The sequence below is a fragment of the Pristiophorus japonicus genome, chromosome 9, assembly GCF_044704955.1.
Source record: "Pristiophorus japonicus isolate sPriJap1 chromosome 9, sPriJap1.hap1, whole genome shotgun sequence".
In the NCBI taxonomy this organism is placed as follows: domain Eukaryota; kingdom Metazoa; phylum Chordata; class Chondrichthyes; family Pristiophoridae; genus Pristiophorus; species Pristiophorus japonicus.
This window is the reverse complement of record NC_091985.1, coordinates 167048750-167067813: the sequence shown is the minus strand read 5'-3', so window position 1 is coordinate 167067813 and position 19064 is coordinate 167048750. Positions and strand designations below refer to the sequence as shown.

The 19064-nt window shown below is 46.7% G+C and overlaps 1 protein-coding gene across 8 annotated transcripts in view; it reads left to right on the top strand.

Annotated features, from left to right (window-relative positions):
* The window catches only part of LOC139273317 (son of sevenless homolog 1), a 315669-nt gene that overhangs the window by 228187 nt on the left and 68418 nt on the right, over positions 1–19064 (top strand). For all 8 annotated transcript variants that reach the window (XM_070890087.1, XM_070890085.1, XM_070890083.1 and 5 more), the window contains one exon: positions 18879–18960. In XM_070890087.1, the coding sequence (XP_070746188.1) occupies positions 18879–18960 (82 nt within the window). The remainder of the gene's footprint in view (positions 1–18878; positions 18961–19064) is intronic.

Genomic DNA, 19064 nt, shown 5'->3' with positions numbered 1-19064 from the left:
AGAAATTAAGGCAGATGATCAAAAGCTTGTTTAAAGAGGTAGGTTTTAAGGAGCGTCTTAAAAGAGGGTAGCGAGGCGGAGAGGTTTAGGGAGGGAGTTCCAGAGCTTGGGTCCCAGGCAGCTGAAGGCACGGCCACTGATTGTTGAGCAGTTATAATGAGGGATATTCAAGTGGCCAGAATTTGAGGAACACAGACATCTTGTGGGATTGTAAGGCTGAAAAAGATTAGAGATAGGGAGGGACAAGGCCATGGAGTGATTTGTAAACCAGGATGAGAATTTTGAAATGGGGAGCCAATATCGGTCAGAAAGCACAGGGTGATGGGTGATCGTGACTTGGTGCGAGTTAGTACACGGGCTGCTGAGTTTTGGATGACCTCAAGTTTACGTAGTGTGGAATGTGGCCAGGAGTGAGTTGGAGTAGTCAAGTCTAGAGGCAACAAAGACATGAATGAGGGTAGCAGAAGAGTTGAGGCAGGGTCGGAGGCAGGCAATGTTACGGAGGTGGAAAAAGGCGGTTTTAGTTATGCCGCGGATATGTGGCTGGAAGCTCATTTTGGCATCAAATGTGACACCTTGATTGCGAACAGTCTTGTTCACCCTCAGATTGATGCTAGGGAGAGGGATGGAGTCAGTGGATGGGGAATACAGTTTGTGGCGGGGACCAAGGATAATGACTTCGGTCTTCCCAATATTTAATTGGAGAAAATTTCTGCTCATCCAATACTCTGTGGGACAAGCAATCTGACAATTTCAATATTCAGCGGGGGTCGAGAGAAGCGGTGGCGAAGTAGAGCTGGGTGTTGTCAGCGTACAGGTGGAAACTGACTCCATGTTTTCGGATGATAATGCCAAGGGGCAGCATATCGTTAAGAAATAATAGGGGGCAAGAACAGATCCTTGGGGGACACGAGAGGCAACGATGCGGGAGTGGGAAGAGAAACCAATGCAGGAGATTTTCTGGCTACAATTAGATAGATAAGAATAGAACCAGGCGAGTGCAGTCCCACTTAGCTGGACATTGGTGGAGAGGCGTTGGAGGAGAATGGAGTGGTTAACTATGTCAAAGGCTGCAGACAGGTCCAGAAGGATGAGGAGGGATAGTTTACCTTTGTCACAGTCACAAAGGATATCATTTTTGACTTTGATGAGAGCAATTTCGGTACTGTGACAGGGGCGAAAATCAGATTGAAGGGATTCAACCATTGCATTCATGAAAAGATGGTCACGGATTTGAGAGGCAATAACACATTCAAGTACTTTGGACGGGAAATGGAGGTTGAAGATGGGGCAGTAGCTAGCAAGCAAAATGGGGTCAGGGGTTGGTTTTTTGAGGAGGGGGGTGATGACAGCAGATTTGAAGGAGAGGGGAACAGTACCTGAGGAGAGAGAACCGTTAACAATGTCGGCCAACATGTGAGCCAAAAAAGGAAGTTGGGTTGTCAGTAGTTTAGTGGGAATAGGGTCAAGGGAGCAGGAAGTGGGTCTCATGGACAAGATGCGTTTGGAGAGATCAAGAGGGGAGATCAAAGAGAAACTGGAGAAAGATGCGAGTTTAGGGCTAGGGCAGGTGGAAGCCTCAGATGAAGTTTGGCCCTGTGGGCTAGGTGAAGGAAGGGAACTCTCGGAGGCAGCTGATCGGATGTTCCAGAACTGCCAGAAATCTATTTGACAGTTGCCCATGTGGGGAGATCATTGAAGGGATGGGTGTGTTGCAGGTTGGACTGTAACGCCCAAATGATCCACTAAGTTGTGCTAGGTTTATGAAAATTTCCAGGCACAACCATATTAAAAGTAGTTACTAGTCTGCATTGTAAAATTTATTGGTCAACATAAATGTAAAATACATCACATAATTTATACATAAACAAAATCTCCCGTAACAAACTTCGTGTCTGTTAATTGCTAGTTAAACATCTTTTTTAAAATTTCAAAATATACTTTATTCATATAAAAATTTGTACAGTACATTCAAAAGCAATTCAGTACATTTAGCTGCGGTCAGCAATCCCATACACTACATTTGGGTGCTGACGGCAGTTCCGTTCGATACATTTCCTTGCTTTTCAGTTCAAGTACAATTCGGTACAATACAGGATGCATTGTAGTACATTAAACAAATTACATTACATGTGTCACTATACAGTACACGGAATGGGTGACAGTACATTTACATTTTTCTTTTCAACGTGCATTACGAAACAGACCTTGCATTGTACATGGTACTCCATAGATGTTTACAGATCATGGTGCTCCATGTACACAAAAAGTAAATTACAAATACAGCCCATGGGGAGTTTTGTACTGATTCCTGCCCCCGGGTTTACCGTGGCAGAAGGGCTTGAAACTGTGGCCCTTCCCCACCGTGCCTTTGCGGCGGCTGCACCAATTTTAAGTGCATCCCTCAGCACGTAATCCTGGATCTTGGATTGCGCCAGTCTGCAACACGCAGTCGTGGACATCTCCTTGCTCTGGAAGACCAGCAAGTTTCGGCAAGACCAAAGAGCGTCTTTGACCGAGTTGATGGCCCTCCAGCAGCAGGTGATGTCAGTCTCGGTGTGTGTCCCTGGGAACAGCCCATAGAGCACAGAGTCTTGTGTTACAGAGCTGCTTGGGATGAACCTCGACAGCAACTACTGCATCTCTTTCCAAACCTGCCTTGCGAAGGCGCAATCCTGAAGGAGATGGGTGACGGTCTCGTCCGCCCCGCAGCCAACTCTGGGGCACCGTGCCGTGTTGCTGAGACGTCGGCTGTGCATGAACACTCTGACGGGTAAGGCCCTCCTCACCGCCAACCAAGCTACGTCTTGGTGCTTAAGTGAAAGCTCTGGCAATGAGACGTTCTGCCAAACCCGAGTTCGACAGTTCGCTCAGGGAATCATCTCCTTTAGTAGGGTGTCCAGGACGTTACGTGCTGACCACTGTTTTATGGCCTTGTGGTCAAAGGGGTTTTTTGTGAAAAACTTTTCCACGAAGGACAGGTGGACAGGCATGGTCCAACTGGTGGGGCGTTTCGCGGCAGCATGGCCAGGCCCATCCTTCGCAACAATGGGGACAGGTAGAACCTCAGCACGTAGTGACACTTGGTGTTTGCGTACTGGGGGTCTGTGCACAGCTTGATGCAGCCGCACACAAAGGTGGCCATCAGGATGAGGGCCACGTTCGGAACATCCTTTCCTCCACTGTCCAGAGATTTGTACATTGTGTCTCTGCGGACACGTTCCATTTTGGACCTCCAGACAAAGTGGAAGACGGCCCGAGTGACTGCCGCGGCACAGGAGCGAGAGATGGGCCAGACCTGTGCCACGTGCAGCAACCCCGAGAGCACCTCACTCCTGATGACCAGGTTCTTTCCTGCCATGGAGAGGAAGTGCAGCTTCCACCATCCCAGTTTTTGCTTCACTTTGGCGATACGCTCTTCCCAGTTTTTGGCGCACGCCCCGTCCGCTCCGAACCATATTCCCAATACCTTCAGGTAATCTGGCTTAACGGTGAAGGGAATAAAGGATCGGTCGGTCCAGTTGTCAAAGAATGTTGCCAAAGAACATAGCCTCGCTTTTGCTGCGATTGACCTTCGCTCCCGAGGCCAGTTCAAACTGGTCGCAGATTGTGAACAATCTACGGACCGACTGCGGATCCGAGCAAAAGATGGCCACGTCGTCCACGTACAGGGAGGTCTTGACCTGAGCGCCTCCGCTGCCTGGGATCGTCACCCCTATAATGCCCGCATCCTTCCTGATGGACCCGGCAAAGGGCTCGATACAACACACAAACAAGACAGACGAGAGAGGACAGCCTTGCCTGACTCCAGATCTGATCGGAAAGCTTTCAGTTTCCCACCTGTTGATTAGAACTGCACTACTGATGTCTCTGTAGAGCAGTTGGATCCAATTGCGGATACCCTCCCCTCCCCAAGCCCCATTTTGGAGAGCACGTCCATCAGTTACGTGTGCGATATCCTGTCAAAGGCTTTCTCCTGGTCTAAGCTGATTAAGCAGGTGTCCACCCCCCTGTCCTGCACGTAGGCGATCGTATCCCTGAGTAGCGCCAGGCTATCAGAGATCTTCCTGCCGGGGACAGCGCAGGTCTGGTCCGGGTGAATCACCAGCTCAAGGGCAGACTTGACCCTGTTCGCAATGACCTTTGACAGGATCTTGTAGTCCACATTGATCAGCGAAATGTGCCGCCAGTTTTTGATTTCCTCCCTCTCCCCTTTCTGCTTGTAGATGAGGGTGATGATGCCTTTCCTCATCGATTCTGACATGTTGCCGGCCAGAAGCGTACCTCCGTACACTTCCAGCAGGTCTGGGCCTATCCAGTCCCACAGAGCCGAGTACAACTCGACCGGTAAGCTGTCGCTTCCGGGAATTTTATTCGTCTCAAAGGACCGGACGGCCTTTGTCATCTCGTCCAGAGTTAGCAGGTGGTCCAGACTCTCTCGCTTGCTGTCGCCTAAGACCTCCGAAATAGACGACAGGAAAGACTGGGAGGCCGCGCGGTCTGTGGGCTTGACGTCGTACAGTCTGGTATAGAAGGATTTGCTGATCCTCTGCATATCAGGCTGCGAAGACATCACAGAACCGTCTTCTTCCTTTAGGCTGGTGATCACAGAGCTCCCCCTGTGTACCTTTTGGAAGAAGAAGCGCGAAAACGTCTCATCCTGCTCGACGGAGCGGAAGATGATCTTGGAGGACTCCGAGGCAAAGAGCGAGGCTTGCTGGCCCTTCACCTCTTCGAGTTCCTCCGCGACATCGACCCCCATCGACTGCAACAGGAGCAGGTTTTGCATATTCGTCTGGAGTTGGGACAATTCCCTCTGTCTCCCTCTCGCCTCCTGAACACCTTTGAGGATGAAGAACCTCTTGATGTTCGTCTTGATTGTTTCCCACCAGTGCATTGGGGAATCGCAGAGGGGTTTTACGGTTCTCCAACCTTTGTAATCCTTCTTGAGTTCCTCAACGTTTTCCAGACTCAACAGTTTCACGTTCAGCTAGTTAAACATCTATTCCGGCAACACTGAGATTTGCTAACAGTTGGCACACTTAATCCATGCTTATGGACTGCCAAAACTACCAGCAAGGACACCACCATTTAGTTATGATGTTCCAGAGACACAGAATATCTAACGATCACTTAGGATATTGAGAAAGAAAACATTTTAAAAAGTGGCAACTCCACAACCGAAGAAGGGATTAGCCAAATCTTGTTTCCCAAGCTACTGTCTCCCAAAACCTAATCCTGAAGGGATTGTATTAGCGTCAAAACAACCTGCATATTTGTAGATTCAAATCCATGTTGATTCTTGGGAGCTGCATGTATCTATATGCATACACACTTGTCAGCATCCTGGATTGGTGCAAATCCCCATCAATTGAGTAAAACCGTTGTCAGGTTTGCAGTGAGTACTACTTTGTCCTTTGGAAAACAAGTTTCTATTTCCCCTCCTGATCAACACAATGTGGACTTATCGTTGCTGGTTTAATCATTACACAGTTTCTGGATGTAGCCAGTCACATACAAATTATTATAATAAAAACAGAAAATGCTGGAAATCTCACCAGGTCAGGTAGCATCCAGAGTCATCCTTTTGGTCTGTGACCCTTCGTCAGAACTGGAAAAGTTCAAAATCTAATAGATTCTTTAGTAAGTGCAGGGGCACTGAAAGGGGAGGGGAGGAAAGAACAAAAGGGAAGGATGGAAGGCAGGAGTGATTTGAGAGACAAATGGGATGATGGGCCAAATTGAAATGGTAATGGCACAAGTTAGGAAACAAAAGATGAGTCTAGATGGGGTGTGAATGGCAGAATTAACAGCTGCCATGGGGAAAAAGTAAAAAAAAAAATGGAGGGGGGCGGTTGGCGGGTGTACAAAAAAAAAGGGAACAAAATATGGGCCGAGGTTCTTGTCTGAAATTGTTGAACTCGATGTTGAGTCCAGAATGCTGAAATGTGCCTAAACGAAAGATGAGGTGCTGTTCCTCGAGCTTGCATTGAGCTTCATTGGAACAGTGTAGGAGGTCGGAGTGGGAGTGGAGCGGAGAATTGAAGTGACAGGCGACCGGAAGCTCGAGGTCACCCAATCTGCATTTGGTCTCCCCAGTGTAGAGGAGGCCACATCGTGAGCAGCGAATACATTGTACTAAATTGAAAGAAGTACAAGTAAATCGCTGTTTCACCTGAAAGGAGTGTTTGGGGCCCTGTACAGTGGGAAGAGAGGAGGTAAAAGGGCAAATGTTGCATTGCCTGCGCTTGCATGGGACGGTGCCATGGGAAGGGAAGGGGGTGCTGAGGGTGACTGCGGAATGGGCCAGGATGTCACGGAGGGAGCGGTCCCTTCGGAATGCTGGGAGGGGAGGGGAAGATGTGATTGGTGGTGACATCACGTTGGAGGTGGCCGAGGATGATCCGTTGAACGTGGAGGCTGGTGGGGTGAAAGGTGAGAACAAGGGGAACCCTGTCGTGGTTCTGAGAGGGAGGGGATGGGGTGAGAGCAGAGGTGGGGGAAATAGCACGGACATGGTTGATATGTTAATCAATAAGATGCATCTGCGAGGCTTGAACTACGTGGATAGCACGTTTCAGGAAGTGGTCACCCCGCAGCTTAAAGGCATACAGGTGGAGGGAAGTAGGTGACCACCAGACGTAGTAAGTGTGCTAGGCAGGTAGCAGAAGAGTCCTCCCATGAGTCCATCTCACTTTCAAGCCGGTATTCACTTCTCAGTATCGGTAAGGGTGATGGTGCCTCTGGGGAGTGCAGCCAGAGCCAATTCCAAGGCACCACGGGTGGCTCAGCTGCACAGGGGGAAGGGACGAAGAACAAAAAAGCCCTAGTGATCGGGGATTCTATAGTTAGGAGAACAGACAGGGGTTTCTGTGGCTGTAGACGTGACTCCCGAATGGTTTTGTGCCTCCCTGGTGCCAGGGTCAAGGATGTCACAGAGCGAATGCAGGGCATCCTGGGGGGGGGGGGGTGAGGGTGGTAAACAGCTCGAGGTCGTGGTCCATATCGGGACCAACGACATAGGTAAAATGAGGGATGAGGTCCTACAGGAAGAATTTAGGGAGCTAGGAAGAAAATTAAAGGGTAGGACCTCAAAGATAGTAATCTCCGGGTTACTACCGGTGCCACGTGCTAATGAGTATAAGAATAGAAGGATAGAGAGGATGAACACGTGGCTGGAAAATTGGTGTAGGAGGGAGGGCTTTAAATTCTTGAGGCATTGGGACCGCTTCTGGGGGAGACGGGACCTGTACAAACCGGACAGATTGCACCTCAACAGCGCTAGGACCAACATCCTCACGGGGAGTTTAGCTAGTGCTGTTGGGGAGAGTTTAAACTAGCTTGGCAGGAGGATGGGAACCTGAGAACGAATTCAAAAGAGAAGGAAGTAAAGCAAGAATCTAGAAAGCGAATCTGTAATACAGAGGAAACAGGGCTTTAGTGTGTAGTAAGCAAGGAGGTCTTCCTGTGCTGAATGGTATATACTTTAATACAAGGAGTATAGCAAATAAGGCGGATGAGCTGAGAGCACAGGTAGATACTTGGAAGTATGACATTATAGCCATTACAGAAACATGGCTGAAAGAGGGGCAGGTTTGGCAGATCAATATTCCTGGTTACAGGATTTTTCGACAAGATCGACAGAGGGATAAAAAGGGGGGCAGGGTTGCGGCACTGATTAAAGAAACTCTTACAGCGGTGAGGAGGGATGATACGTTACAGGGATCATCAAATGAGGCCATATGGGTCGAATTGAAAAATAGAAAAAGGCCATCACACTGCTGGGCATGTATTATAGACCCCCAAACAGTGGGAGGGAGATAGAGGAGCAAATATGTAGGCAAATTGCTGTGAAGTCTAAAAACCATAGGTAATAATAGGGGATTTTAACTATCCAAATATTGATTGGGACAAATTTAGTGTGAAGGGTATAGAGGGTGCGGAATTCTTGAGATGCATTCAAGAGAATTTTTTTAGTTAGTATGTCGTACGCCCAACACTAGAGGGGGGGCGGTCTTGGATTTTGTTTTGGGGAATGAAGCTGGGCAGGTTGAAGGGGGATTAGTGGGAGAGCACTTGGGTGGCAGTGACCATAATTCAGTCAGATTCAAGTTGGTTATGGATCAGGACAAGAATAGGCCTGGAATAAAAGTTCCGAATTGGGGAAAAGCTAATTTTGCGAAGTTAAGGAATGATTTGGCCATAGTGGACTGGAAACAGCTACTTGTGGGTAAATCAGTGTCTGAACAGTGGAAGGCATTCAAGGAGGCATTAAAGAAAAAGGCTGGGAAAAATAATTCTCGAGCCCCCTGGATGTCTAGGGACTTACAGGGGAGGATTAAGAAAAAAAGGGACGCTTATGCCATATATCAACGGCTAAATACTTCAGAATCTTTAGAGGAATATAGAAAGTTAAGAGGCAAAATTAAAAAGGATATTAGGAATGCTAAGAGAGCACGAAAAATTCTTGGCCAGTAAAATTAAGGATAACCCTAAGATGTTCTATAAATATATTAAGAGTAAGAGGGTAACTAAAGAAAGGGTAGGGCCTATTAGAGACCATGAGGGTAATCTTTATGTGGAGGCGGAAGATGGTAGGGTTCTTAACGAATAATTTGCATCTGTTTTCACAAAGTAAAGAGGTAATTCAGGTACAGCTATAGAGGGTGTGATATTCTGGATGAAATAAATGTAGTGAGAGAGGAAGTATTAAGGAGTTTAGCAGCTTTGAAAGTAGATAAGTCCCCAGGCCCGGATGGAATGCATCCCAGACTGTTGAGCGAAGTAAAAGAGGAAATAGCAGAGACCTTTACCATCATTTTCCAGTCCTCTTTGGATATGTGCCGGAGAATTGTAGGACCCTTGTTTAAGAAGGGAAAAAAGGATAAGCCGAGTAACTACAGGCCTGTCAGCCTAACCTCAAGTGGTGGGAAAACTATTGGAAAAACTCCTGAAAGACAGGATACATCCGCATTTGGATAGGCAAGGATTAATTAGGGACAGTCAGCATGGATTTGTTAAGGGAAGATCACATTTGACTAACCTCATTGAATTTTTTGAGGAGGTAACTAAGAGGGTCGATGAGGGTAGTGCGAACGATGTAGTATATATGGACTTTAGCAAGGCTTTTGCTGAGGTCCCGCATGGTAGACTGGTCATGAAGGTTAAAGCCCATGGGATCTAAGGCAAAGTGGCAAGTTGGATCCAAAATTGGCTCGGAGGTAGGAAGTAAAGGGGTAATAATTGATGGATGTTTTTGTGACTGGAAGGATGTTTCCAATGAGGTTCCACAGGGCTCAGTATTGGGTCCCTTGCTTTTTGTGGTATATATCAACGATTTAGATTTGAATATAGGGAGTATGATTAAGAAGTTTGCAGACGACACTAAAATTATCTGTGTGGTTAATAATGAAGAGGCAAATCATGGGCTGCATGAGGATATCAATCTACTGGTCAGGTGGGCAGAGCAGTGGCAAATGGAATTTAATTCAGAGTAGTGTGTGGTGATGCACATTGGGAGGGCTAGTAAGGAAAGGGTATACACGTTAAGCGGCAGGCCACTTAATAGTGTAGATGAACAAAGGGACCTTGGAGTTCTTGTCCACAGATCCCTGAAAATAGCAGGCCAGGTGGATAAGGTGGTTAAGAAGGCATATGGAATGCTTGCCTTTATTGGCCAAGGCATAGAATATAAGAGCAGGGAGGTTATGCTTAAATTGTATAATACTTTGGTTAGGCCACTGCTGGAGTACTGCATGCAGTTATGGTCACCGTATTATAGGAAAGATGTGATTGCACTAGAGAGGGTGCAGAGGAGATTTACTAGGATTCTGCCTGGGATGGAGAATCTTAAGTTATGAGGACAGATTGGATAGGCTGGGTTTGTTCTCATTGGAACAGAGGAGGTTGAGAGTAGACCTTATTGAGGAGTACAAAATATTGAGGGGCCTGGACATAGTGGATAGTAAGGGTCTATTTCCATTGGTGGAGGGGTCTATTACAAGGGGGCATAGTTTTAAGGTGGTTGGTGGAAGGTTTAGAGGGGATTTGAGGGGGACTTCTTTACTCAGAGGGATATGGGGATCTGGAACTCGCTGCCTGGAAGAATGGTGGATGCAGAAACCCTCACCACTTTTAAGAGATGGTTGGATGGGCACTTGAAGTGCCGTAACCTGCAGGGTTACGGACCTAGAGCTGGTAATTGGGATTAGACTGGATGACCTTTTGTTGGACGGCGCAGATATAATGGTAAGTACTGCAGGGAATAGAATACGGCCAGGGTGATCTCCTGGACTCGTTTCGATCGCCTGGGTGGGTTGGAGAGGAATTTTCCCAGATTTTTTTCTCCCTAAATTGGCCTGGGTTTTTATCTGATTTTTGCCTCTCCCAGGAGATCACATGGCTCCGGTTGGGGTGGAGTGTAGATGTTTTCAGTATAAGGGGTGTCGCAGTTGTGGGAGGCGGACTGGTTGGGCTGGGTGCTCTTTGCTTTTCCGTCATTGTTCATAGGTTTATATGTAACCTTTAGGCTGCTGATCAAGGGCCACGCGGCTCATTGTCGGCCGGCGCGGACACGATGGGCCAAAATGGCCTCCTCCTGCGCTGTAAATTTCTATGTTTCCAACCACCGCGGAGGGGAATCCTCGGTTGAGGAAAAAGGAAGACATATCAGAGACACTAGTGTGGAAGGTGGCGTTGTCAGAGACGGAGGAACTGGGAGAATGGAATGGAGTCCTTATAGGATGCGGGGTGGGAGGAAGTGTAGTCCAGGTAGCCATGGGAGTCAGTGGGCTTATAGTGAATGTTTGCCAATAGTCTATCCCCAGAAATGGAGTCACAGAAGTCGAGGAAGGGAAGAGCCGGAGATGGACCATGTGAAGGTGAGGGCAGGGTGGAAATTAGATGCAAAGTGAATGAAATTTTCTAGTTCAGGGTGAAAGCAGGAAAGGGCACCGATATGCTTATCAGTGTACCGGAAAACGAGGTGCGGGAGGGAACCCGAGTAGGACTGGAACAAAGAATGGACGTCCATGGTGAAAAGGAGACGGTTGGGCCGAGAAAGTGGAAACTGTTAAAGTGGCGGAGGGCATCTGAGGAGTCGCGAATGTAGATGGGAAAAGACTGGACAAGAGGGAAAAAATAGAGCCGAGATAGGAAGAAATAAGTTCCGTGGGGCAAGAACAGGCTGAAACGATGGATCTACCGGGGGAGTCCTGCTTGTGGATCTTGGGAAGGAGGTAGAAGTGGGCTGTGCGGGGTTGTGGAACTATGAGGTTGGTAGCTGTGGAGGGAAGATCTCCAGAGGGGATGAGGTCAGTGACGGTCTGGGAATGATGGCTTGATGTTCAGTAGTGGGGTCATGGTCCAGCGGGAAGTAGGAGGAGGTGTCAGAGTTGGCAATCAGCCTCTGCAAGGTAGAAGTCGGTTCGCCAAACAACAGCAGCACCACCCTCGTCAGCAGGTTTAATGACAAGGTTGGGGTTGGATCTGAGTGAGAGGAGCAGAAAAATTGAGACGGCCGATATCCTGTCGGCAGTTCGCAATGAAAAGATCTAGAGAGGTCAGCGGGAGGGGTCCAGATAGAGCGAGAATTCTGAAAACGGGAGAAAGGGTCTGCTGTGCAGGGGGCAGACTACTGGCCGAAGAAGTGGGCACGGAGGCGAAGGCGGGGGAAAAAGAGCTCAGCATCGTGCCGAGCTCAAAATTCATTGAGGTGGGGGCGTAAGGGGTTGGCGTTCAGACCTTTGCTGAGGACTGATCATTCGGGATCAGAGAGGGGAAGGTCAAAGGGCATAGTGAAAAAATGGCAGGGGTAAGATTGGAAGGAGGGATGGGATCAGAGGGAAGTGTGGGGGAAGAAGGTTCCGGAGGGGCGTTGGTGTCCAAGAGTTGAAATTTACGATCCTTGACACTTGAAAGGAAGGAAGAAAGTTTTTGGTTAAAGCGCAGGATGAGGTGAAGGATTCAATGGAACTGCAGGACAGCGTAAAGACAGTGAGTCGGTGTTGCTGAATAGAGAGGTCGTGAGCGTGCATATGGCGGCGCATAGCGCTGAGTGTGGATCCCAGGATGCGGCGAGAGCAGTGGTTTGAGGAACGTTGAATATCTGTAATCCTGGGTGGATCCAAAACATGAAGGGTGGAATTTCAGTTGGAATCCACATGAAATAAGTTGGAGGCCGAGACTGTTACTGAGGAAAGAGATGTGGCTGTGGAAGCGAGTCTTGGCAGATACTAGATCACACACGAGAAGGGAAACAGAAAGCAATGAAGATGAACGAGGTAAAAGAAACCAACGTAAATCCCGTCTGAGGGAAGAGCAGAACTTCTTCAAGGTGGGCATTCCGAGAAGAGAAGTGGCAGTGAATTAAACGCCAATACAAAAGTAAAATACTGCGGATGCTGGAATCTGAAATAAAAACAGAAGATGTTGGAAATCTCAGTAGTTCAGGCAGCATCTGTGGAGGGAAACCGAGTCAATGGGGTCAAGTTTCGGGCCGCGCCTAGAACGGCGCAGCCCCGACATTCGAGTCTATGACCCTTCGTCAGAACTGGAAAAGTTCGAAATGCAACAGATTCTTAAGGAAATGCAGGGGCACTGAAAGGGGGAGGGGAGGAAAGAACAAAAGGGAAGGTCTGTGATAGGGTGGAAGGCAGGAGTGAATTGAGACAAATTGAGATGGTAATGGCACAAGTTAGGAAACAAAAGATGAGTCTAGATGGGGTGTGAATGGCGGAATAATTACCAGCTGCCGTGAGAAAGAGAGAGAAAAAAAGGGGGGGTGTTTGTAAAAAAAAAAGGGAGGAAAGGGAACAAAATATGGGTAGAGGTTACGGTCTGAAATTGTTGAACTTGATGTTGAGTCCAGAAGGCTGTAAAATGCCTAAACGAAAGATGAGGTGCTGTTCCTCGAGCTTGCGTTGAGCTTCATTGGAACAGTGTAGGAGGCAGAGTACGGAGAGGTCAGAGCAGGATGTTAAAATGACAGGCGACCGGAAGCTCGGGGTTACACTTAAGGATTGAACGGAGGTGTTCCGCAAAGCAGTCACCCAATCTACGCTTGGTCTCCTCAGTGTAGAGGAGACCACATCGTGAGCAGCGAATACAGTATAGTAAATTGAAAGAAGTACAAGTAAATCGCTGTTTCACCTGAAAGGAGTGTTTGGGGCCCTGCATAGTGGGAAGGTAGGAGGTAAAAGGGGAGGTGTTACATCTCCTGCGTTTGCACGGGAAGCTGTTGTGGGGAGGGGAAGATGTGATTGGTGGTAGAATCACGCTGGAGGTGGCGGAAATGGCAGAGGATGATCTGTTGAACGTGGAGGCCCAGTGGGTTGAAAGGTGAGGACAAGGGGAGCCCTGTCGTGGTTCTGGGAGGGAAGGGAAGGAGTGAGAGCAGAAGTGCGGGAAATAGAACGGACACGGTCGAAGGCCATGTTAACCACGATGGAGGGGAATCTTTGGTTGAAGAAAAGGGAAGACCTATCGGAAGCAGGAGTGTGGAAGGTGGCACCGTCAGAATAGATGCAGCGGAACCGGAGAAACTGGAAGAATGGAATAGAATCTCCTCCCTCCTGGCTATACCTTCTACCACTTGTCCCGCCAAACCGCCGTGTTGGCGGTGTGGCTCTTTCACAAAATCACACCCTGGTCTGTCCCACTACCTCTCTAGCACCTTCTCATCCTTTGAGCATCTCACTTTGTTCCACCCCTCCCGCCTCTCCTTTAAAATCCTCATTCTTTACCGCCCACCTATGTACCTCGCCAGATTTCTCACCGAGATATCTTCACTGCTTTCCTCCCTCAGCCTCTGCACTGAGCGACTTCTCATTCTCGGTGATTTCAACCTCCATCTCAACTCATCGTGCTCTCCTCTGAGTTCACTGCCCTCCTATACTCTCTTAATCTCTTCCTCCATATAAACTCCCCTACCCACACTCACGGCCAACCCCTTGACCACGCCATTTCACATGGCCTTTCTGCTCCCATTGTGTCAATCACAGAAACGACCATCTCTGATCCATTCTTGTATCATTCTCCATCTACAGCCCCCTCCTAATCCCACATCCTTCTGTATCTGCCCCTGGAAAAAATGATCTCCAACTCACTCACAATGGCACTTTCCAATTGCCAACTGTCCAGCCTTTGGCCCTCCATTCAGCGTGACATTTCTGCATCTATCGATCTGTTCAATCACGCCCTCACCACCACCTTTGATGCCTTTCCCCCATTAAAACCATTGCTCTCTCTCACCATGGCCAAATCCCTGGTACGGCCCTCATCTCTGCACACTTAAGTCCAAGGGACGCAGACTTGAATGTTTATGGCGGACAACTGGTTTAGCCATTCATCGCCAAATCTGGCTGTACCACATAAAGCACTACGGGTCCTGCTCTTCTCTGCCAAAACTACTCATTATTCCAGGATCATCCTGGAACACAAAGATAACCCCTGGCTTCTCTCATCCACTATACCATCTTCTTAAAGCCCTCTCCCTGCCTCCTCCACTCCCAAGTGCGCGGGGCTCATGGACTTCTTTGTCACTGAGGTTGTGAATATCTGTTAAGCTGCCGCTGCCACTTCCTTCCCTTCCCCAAGCCCACCAGGCCAAACTTACACTAAGGTCCCCCCTGCCCTAACCCTGAACTCACAACTTTCGCTAGTTTCTCTCGTGCCATCTCCGAGCTCATCTTGTCCATGACCCATCTCCTGCTCCCTCAACCCTATTCCCACCGAACTGCTGACCACCCAACTTCCCTTCCTGGTCCCATGTTAGCTTATAATGTTACCAGTTCTCTCTCCTCAGGTGCTGTCCCCTTCCCCGAGAAATCTGCCGTCATCACCCTCCACCCTTCGTGCCCCCTCAGTCCTTGTGAAGTTCCGCCCCATCTCCAACTTCCCTTTTCTCTCAAGTCCTTGAACATGTCATTTCCCAAATCCGTGCTCATCTTTCCAGCAATTCTGTGTTTGAATCCCTCCAATCAGATTTCTGCTCCTGCCACAGCACGAAAGGGTAATTTTCTCTCTGGCAGTAATGTTCCCTGCAACTTTATTTTTTGTTGCGTGGTCCCTTTAATGGGCCGCGTGGCCCATTCACATTTTCATGCATGCACGTATTCGTGCATTGAAAAGCCAGTTGAGCGGCCTGTGCGGGACCTCTAGGCAACTGCGTGGCCGCACAGCTTAGCAGGAATGTTGTTCTGGCAGCACTCTGAGGCTGAACCAGACCGTTTACAACCATGACATTGTATTTAACCAATCACCAAGATCGCCTACTTCCATCTCTGTAACATCACCGGACTCCGCCCCACCTCAACATCATCTGCTGCTCAAACCCTCATCCATGCCTTTGTTACCTCTGGACTTGACTATTCGAATACTCGCCTGGCCAGCCTCCCATCTTCCACCCTACATAAATTTAGCCCTACATAAACCAAAACTCTGCTACCCGTATGCTAACTTGCACTAAGTCCTGTTCATCCATCACCCCGTGCTCGCTGGCTACATTGGTTTCCAGTCCGGCAACGCCTCAATTTTAAAATTCTCATCCTTGCTTTCAAATCCCTCCATGGCCTTGCCATTCCTATCTCTGTAATCTCCCCCAGACCTACAACTCTCCGAGATCTCTGAGCAGCTCTAATTCTGGTGCTGGTCTGTTGCGCATTCTGATTTTAATCATTCCACCATTGCTGGCCATGCCTCCAGCTGCTTAGGCCCTAAGATATGGAATTCCCTCCCTAAATCTCTCCTCCTTTAAAATGCTTCTTAGAATCTACCTCTGATCAAGCTTTTGTTCACCTGTCCTAATATTTCCTCTCTTAAATTTTGTTTGATAATGCTTCTGGGATGTTTTACTATGTTAAACGTGCTGTATAAATACAAGTTGTTGTTGATGTACTTCATTGGATCAACACCATTAATGTTGTTTTATTTTGGTATTGCTTACTGTAGATAATTTTCATTAGACAAAATTGAATTCCTGTCTCTCGTTCGCTTTCTGATCTCGAATGACTTTGTGCTGCACTACTATTTTACTTATGATCATTTTGATTTACCAATGTTTTAAATTTAGTGTAATGCTTTATTCACTTGCTGGTTCATTGGGTCTCATTGTAGTCTTCTGCAGTCAGAGAACGCAGGCCAGTTTCAGAGTGAGGTTGTTGAACAGCTGTGTGTCTAAAACATGCATTTGTTTAAAGGCAGTGAGATCCTCTGAGGTTTCCTTCATGGGATGATGCGCACACATTTTTTTCCTGTTTTTTAAATAATTTGATACAAAAACATCTACAGGCAAGCCCAGTCATCCATGGTAGGACATATGTCCAAAATAAGTTAAACAGTGATCAATGATGGAGTAGACCTGACAAGATGAATATTACACCTCTCTATTCCTGTAAAAGATGCTCTCGCAATTACCCCCCAAAAAAAATCAATCGACTTGTTGGTATGATACCCACTGGAGCTAGCATTTGCAAGATCTGAGTCTCTCTCCAGAAAATATTAGCAATGGCAGAAGGAAAACTGCAAATTTGAAAGAAGATCATTACTAAAGCCACATTTGATCCATTAAGTTTTGGGCATTCCACCTTCAAAAGGACATTAATACGTGGAAAGAGCTTGGAGAAGAGTGTTTAAGAATATTCTGGATTTAGGATTCAAAGTTACAAGGAGAGACTTGCCGAGCTGGACTTTTCATTGGAGAAAAGGAAAGACCAGATTCAGGCATTAAACTGCTGAGGGATCTGGATATAAGCAGGCTGTTAAACACAGACTATGAATGCAGAATTAGAGGTTTGAAGTTGTTCTCAAGTGAGGTTGAAGAGTGAGAGTGGGTGAGAGACTATGTAGGATGGTAAATAGGATTAAATAGTGTAAATAGGTTGAATAAATATTCTGTTTTTTGTGATTAACTTTCGGAGATTTGGAACTATTTACTTTGGGATTTTAAATAGAATCCACGATGGGTGGATTGTGCAACCTATGTGGTAGGACCTGTGACCTGAAGTTTAGAGTTTTGCAAAGCAAATAAATTATGACCTAAATGCTTTCCATTTACTGCATGAGGGGGGGGGAAACTGGCACTTTATATTAACAGGAACCAGAAAAGTTATTACCTTCTCCATACACAACATGTTTTATCAGAATCCCTCTCCAGTATCAGTCCTTCCTAACCCGCCAGGCTGCGGCAGCGCACACACTTAAAACTCTCAGCGATTCAAAGGGGCAACTCCAAGCACACCAATCTGGATGTTTGAATGGATCCGACACCAAGTTCATTTTCAACCAACCATGTGCACACCTGGTGCAAATACCGACTGCTTGCGTGAAACGCCACATTTGGCACGCGCAAATCGAAGTTGGCCATTGGGGAGTATTTGGACCACGATGTTCAGAGTTTGGCGGGCGGCGTTAAAAGCAGTTTTAAAAACAAAATTATGAAAAAGTATATCTGCTGTTTTAATTTGCAGAGCTCGTTGGGCAGTTCGGTAGTTTCTGGTGCCGCTCTGGCCAAACTGCCATAGACACGAGACCTGAACCAAGATGTCCACTGCGCTGTCACTTTACAAATCAGACGTCCACTTTGTATTGCTGCTGCAGGAAGTCAGGCAGGCCGGCAGCCCTGAGATCTCAAAGGTAGGCGTTCAGCAGCAGTGACATCTTGTGAGGCAAAGGCACATAAACTAGGGAGAGAAAAAACATACCTAAAGACTTCATATTGGAGGGCATAAAACATATGGCATTGCTCAGCATCCTTTGGACATGTACACATCAGCAAACAGCGCAATAATACTGCACGTGTTTCCTAAACTTGGTTTTGTTTTTTATTTTTGGAAAATACAGGGCAAAATCTAGCTGAAAAAAATGGCAATTCTTCATCTGAATGATTTACCCAGTCCACTATCAACCACAAGGTAGACAGGCAAATACGTTGCTTGGTGGCTCACACTGTTTAGAGAAAGCAGGTTTAATGATTGTTGATTGGTTAGATTGTATTCTGCATTGGCAGGCAGGTAGAGATATCCAAGTGAAATGAAAAGCTGGAGGATAAAAGTAATATTCGCTTGAATGGGTTGTAAATACACTAATATGAGTAAGAATGTCTTGGGGTGCTGAATGAGGTAAAGGACGACCTGGTGTTCGGATTATGCAATGAACTATCAAAAGGACAAATGTTCATCAGAATTATCCCGAGGCTTTGCTGGCTTTTGTTAATTGTCTGATATAAGGAACACAACAAAAAAGCTGAGGTGCTAATATTACCTACCTGAAGAGAGGTTCATAAAATGGATCCTGTTTGATTTTGATCATTTATTTTGCCTCATCACTATATCTATTTTAAATTGTATTGTACTTGCAGGCTCTGCTTAACCAATTGATAGTAGTTCAATAATAGATATTACCTTGTCAATTATGTTCCATTGAAGAAATGTGAGATGCTTGATGAACCTACATTCTTCTCTTTCTAACCATGTTCCCCCACCCCCAAAATGTTGTGAAGTGAACACTGTAAACAGAATTTATGGACCACCTACTCACAGGGAAAACAAAATAAACTGTTCAATTTTGACATCCACTGACTGTACTCGTGGTGTATCGCAGACACTTAAATGGGATGAGGAAGAAAATACACCTTAAAGAAAAGGGCATATATATTTTATGAGTCTACACTGACAGTATGGCAACTGGTCAGTTTTCTTTTACGTTTTGGAATCGGTGGATCTTTTGAGGCATTATGTAATGGAAATAATAAACCAGAATATTTGGAAATAGGCTTTTCAGCGTCACAAATTAATGCATCCTTTTATTTTCAGGAAAAGAAAACATTTCTTTTGCAGGTACCATGCAAAGAATCATGCTCAAAATACTTTGTATTTCTCTAGATCCAAATTTTGTTAGGACATTCCTTACAACATATCGATCCTTCTGCAAGCCTCAGGAGTTGCTCAGTCTTTTAATTGAAAGGTATGTTGCTGTAATGTACAAACAATAGTTTTTCTAAAGCAGTCACTATTTTATGCTTTTGCATAATTTCATGGAATAGTAAAAGAAATGTAACCTTTTGTATT